Source organism: Sesamum indicum, linkage group LG12 (assembly GCF_026168435.1).
Source record: "Sesamum indicum cultivar Baizhima isolate 11 linkage group LG12, ASM2616843v1, whole genome shotgun sequence".
Classification (NCBI taxonomy): domain Eukaryota; kingdom Viridiplantae; phylum Streptophyta; class Magnoliopsida; order Lamiales; family Pedaliaceae; genus Sesamum; species Sesamum indicum.
This window is the reverse complement of record NC_142668.1, coordinates 3929404-3934630: the sequence shown is the minus strand read 5'-3', so window position 1 is coordinate 3934630 and position 5227 is coordinate 3929404. Positions and strand designations below refer to the sequence as shown.

The following is a 5227-nucleotide window of genomic DNA, read 5'->3' as shown; positions in this document are numbered from 1 at the left end:
TCATTCATCATCTCCATACGTGTTAAATAATGGTATTTGAATAATCAGTATATTACAACAACATCCATATCTCCATCTTCAATGCCTAAATATACCTCACCAGTAATCCCCACAAGAGCAAGCTCCATCTTTGAAATGATGGAATCTCCTCACATCCCTCACTACAATCTCCCTATCTACAATCTTAGAGATAAATTTTGTAGCAGAATGACAGTCGTTGCAAACTCTCAGATTCTTGGCCACCCGAATAGTTGTCCCAGGAGGGGTATTAAGGAGACCAAAAGCAATTGCCAATCTTTCACTGTGTCCGCACAATAAGTTTTCCTTTTCTTGCTCATCAACATTGTGAAGAACGCAAGATGTGTCCGGCACATACCCTTCCTTCTTCATTCTGGTAAATAAATCGCTGAGAAACTCGTACAGCTGCTCGCTTTGGGGGTGTGACGTGTCTCCAGCCAAGAACTTATGAACCTCATCACCACATTCAATCCAACTGCATCCGGGTTCTTTCCTTACCCCCATTTCCTTCATGTTTTTCCGAACTTCATTAGCTTTTTCCCAAAGCCCAACCGAAGAATAGATATTAGAAAGTAAAACATAATGGCTAGCAACGGTTGGTTCAAACTCTAGCAGTTTAAGGGCTGAAATTTCCCCTAGCTGCACATTTTGGTAGATCCTACAAGCACCGAGCAAACTACTCCATGCCCCTACCTTGTCGAGTCCAGTAGGCATGGAGTTGATGATTTCAAATGCTTCATCCAGCCGACCTGCTCGACCAAGCAAGTCGACTACACAAGCGTAATGATCAGCATTAGGCTCAACTCCGTAGCTCTCTTTCATACTCTGGAACAACTGTTGGCCTTCGTCAACCATCCCAGAGTGACTGCATGCTGCAAAAACTGCAATAAATGTAACCCCATTTGGCATCACTTCTCCACCTCTGGTCCTTTCAGCCACCATCCTCTTAAAAAGTGCCAAGGCCTCTTCTCCTTCTCCATGCATCCCGTAAGCCATAATGATAACATTCCATGTTATTACATTTCTGTTACGCATGCTCTCAAAAACTCCTCTAGCCATATCTAAGCAACCACACTTGGCATACATATCAACCAATGCACTTCCAACTGCCACATCGGATTCTAGTGCATTCCTAATGGCATAAGCATGAATCTCTTTTCCTTTTGTTAGAGCTGCTAGAGCAGCACAAGCAGGAAGGATGGTCATGAGTGTTACTGAATTAGGTTTAAATGAGACCTTGAAATTATTATCAAAGTCATCATTCTCTTCACTTGTCCCTCCAGTTATTTGCATTTCATGCAGCAAAATTAGGGCGTCTTCATGGTAACCACAAACCACGTAACCAGTTATCATCGTGTTCCAAGACACAATATCCTTACTCGCCATATTGTCAAATATATACTTTGAGTTTTCTATCCGTCCTATCCTAGAGTACAAGTCCATTAATGCATTTTGCACATATCTGTCCCTTCCAAGACCCAACTTCAAAACATACCCATGCATAGCCTCTTTATCTGCAAAAGCTTCACAATGGACACAAGCTGGCAGAACGCTAGCCATTGTGGTTGGGTTCGGGAAAAGATCCGGGACAGCAACCAGTTTCATAAATAACATCACTGCCTCTGTATAAAACCCATTCTGGGCATAACCAGCAAGCATGGCGTTCCAGAGTCCAAGCCTCCGATCTTGTGAACCATCAAAAACTCTACGCCCACTTATGACTTGTTTACAGTTGCAATACATGTCTACCAAAGCACTGGCCACAAAGGAGTTCCACACAAAATCATCATTCCTGATCACATAAGCATGGATTTCTTTTCCAAGATCCAACAACTCCATATGGGAACATGCAGGAAGCACACTTGAAAATGTGACACCATCAGGCTGAAATCCTTGGTCTTTCATACAACTGAAGTACTCCAATGCTTCATAGAACCTATCATTTTGGGAAAATGCACTAATAACTGTGTTCCAAGAAACCATGTCACGTTGAGCAAACCTCTCGAACACAATCTTAGCGTCATCAATTCTCCCTAGTTTTGCATACATTGCCATCAAAGAATTGTTTGTAAAGGTCTTTTGTTCATTGATTCTCAGAGTATACCCATGAACCTGCTTTCCCAGCCTTAATCCATCGTGCTTATTCAAGTTACTGCAGGCAAGAGCTACACTTACCAAAGTAAAAGAACTAGGGTCGATGCCCTCCAATCCCATTAAGCGAAAAGATTCTAAAGCTAACTCCCATTCCTCGAATTTACATAAAGCATTTATCAAGGAGTTCCAAGAAACTTGGTCCCTCTGGGGAATTCTATCGAATACCTTAAAAACTTGGCAGACATCATCCCCACATCGACCATACATATGCAAAAGTGTATTGGCAACAGTGACGGAGAGAGAATCATAGCCGAGCTTAACAACAGAGGCATGAATCTGTTTTCCTAAAGGCAAGTCTTGAAGGGCAGTGGCGGCCTTCAAGACTGCGGGGAAAGCGAAATTATCGGGTAGGACGCCGGAGACCTGCATCTGAATGAAAGTGGTAATGGCTTGTGGAAAGGAGTTAGAGCGGGTGAGGGAGCGAAGGGATTCGACCCATGAGCGCTTGGAGCGAGTGGGGTCGGGAAGGAGTGGTGGGGGAGTCTGGGTTTGGGGGGAATTAGAGAGAGAAAGTGAGGGAGGAGAAAGAAGAGAGCATGTCCAGGGGGACAGGGACATGATGGAGTAGGCGATGAAGAATACAATCACTTGGGAGTAGTAAGCGAATGGAAGTGAGAGGAAAATGGTGAGGCTTCTCTTGTAATTAGAGAAAAACCAACACAAAGAAAGCTTCAAATGTTGAATACAAAAGTGGGATGTGGGGTCTTCCAAAAACACCATTTAAACTATACTATATACCACAAATTTGGATCAAACTTAGGATCTTGCTTCAAACAAGACCCCAAAAGTAAATAACAGTCAGTGGTCTTCTGAATACGAAGTCAGACAAAACAAGCCAAATGGAGGAAAAGGCAATCAGATGACCCAACAAAACCATCTTCTTCTGCTGTGTCTACTGCTTAATTCTAGTTAAAAAAAAGAGCTGTCTTCTCCCAAAATTACATAAAACTTGCCTGTATTAAATAAATATTTATAAAAAATTCTGTAAATTTTGAAATCTTGCAAAAAGACCTTCCCTGTCCAAGTGTTGTACACGCGGTGGAAATAAGAGTGGGGTCTTTTCTTACCCTATTTGGTAGTGCAATGGTCCAAAATACCTTTCTTCTTCACTACATATGCAACTTTATATCCTCTAACAAATATATTACACAAAAATAGGGTTTTAAGTAGGCAAATGTCCAATTTGTCTATTTTATTTGAATATAAATAAAAATCACTTATAATATTATATATTATTAATTAAAATAAATTATTATTTAATTTAAATATATTTTAATATTTATTATAAAATATACTAAATGAATATAATAATCCTAAAAATTATATCAGATTTTTTTACTTATATAAAATGTTATATTAAAATTATTGATATATATTTAAATTAAGTATTCAATATTTTTTATTATTTAAATTTTGTTAAACTAAATAATTTGGTTTAATGATAAACATGTTGTTGAAGTTATATTGGATAATTCAACAGTCCTTTATCTTTCTGTTTAATATGCAGTATTTATTTGATAATAATAGCAGTCACGTAAAGAATGCAAGAAAAGAGGAGTATGAACTCCCAAGGAATTTAGATCAACTAAATAAATGGACAATTCCTAAAGTAAATTCTAGATTAATTTACAATTTCGGAAGATTTGATTTCTGGAAAACTAAACAGGTAGTAAAAACTACTGAAGAATCTATCTCTCTTGATAATGAGGAAAAAGTAATAAAACTTTTGGATTCTATGGATATAAGGCATTACCAAGAAGAATATAAATTTTTACATATTGGTCTTGTTCAAATAGCCTTTAAACCTCTAACATTAGAAGGTTTACCAGAAAGCTTTTTAGCTGCCCTAAGAGATGCCAGAAATTTAGACTGGAAGAAATCTCTAATAGGAATAATCCAATCTAGTCTAGCCCATGGGCTAGTATTTTTTAATGTTTACCCAAATCTACAGTTATCTATGTCGGATGTTAATATACTTGATGCACTAACGTTAAATGTTAAGACCCATGAATATAATTATACACCTGGATCAGAATTAATATGTATATGTTATAGAATTTACTATAAGCTTCTCCATACACTCAATCCTAATTGTAAGACACAAGATAATAAAACTCTTGAACAAACAGTATTCTTTGAAACAAATTTACAGAATTCAAGAATTAATACTAGGAGACAAATAAAATGGAGCAAAGTAGAGTTTCCAGAACATTGGGTAATTGAGAAGGAGGTCCCCATTAGAAGTAATACTGAAAGTATGTACATTAATATATTACAAAATTCAGAAGGGAATGTTATAATAGATTTTGTTAATCAGTCGAAATATTTAAGAAGTTGCTCTTCAAGATATTCTAATATGTCTTATATATCACCAATAGAGGTGACAACCCCATCTAGAGCATCCACATCCCAGATCAGAGAAGAAACTAATAGCTCAAATTATGATAAGGTTGAAGAAATAAGGATACAACCAAATAATATTGTTAAAGGAGTATATAAGGATCCTAAGCTAAATGAAGAATTAACTTCAGAAACGAATTTTTGTTTATAAATGAATACACAAGACATAATTGCTTATGAAATTCCATTGGAAAATTATACAGACATGATCGACTTTAGTCCGGGATCCCTGGCTAGAAAAGAAATTAAGGAAGAATTTTCAAAAAAAAGGTGGGAACCCTTTAGAAAATGGTTTTTTAAAAATTTCCCTCCTGACAAACAAAATGAGATTTCAAACCAATTCTATAAGGAACTATTTGTATGGAATAAGAAAGTTACCTTTGTTCCATGGTTTATAACCAAATATTCAAAACAATATTTAAATGTGTTAGAGAGAAAATATTTCCTAGAAAACGGGAAAATCCTTAATAATGTCTTTCCCCCTCAACAACCTTTCAAAATGAATTCTAATGAAACTGAGATTAATTTTAAAGCATTTTCCAAATTAATTGAAGATAACACCTTAATAGTTACAATAACAGAAATAAATGAGTTACTAAAGAAGCAAAATTATGCCAACTTATACTTAAATGTTATAGGAGAACAAATTATGGAA

At 36.5% G+C, this 5227-nt stretch overlaps 1 protein-coding gene across 1 annotated transcript; it reads right to left on the bottom strand.

Annotated features, from left to right (window-relative positions):
• OTP84 (Tetratricopeptide repeat (TPR)-like superfamily protein) lies at positions 1-3033 on the bottom strand. Its single transcript, XM_011102304.3, has one exon. The coding sequence runs from the start codon at positions 2890-2892 to the stop codon at positions 97-99; it is 2796 nt and encodes a 931-aa protein (XP_011100606.2). The 5' UTR covers positions 2893-3033; the 3' UTR covers positions 1-96.
• Between the last annotated feature and the right edge of the window lie 2194 nt (positions 3034-5227).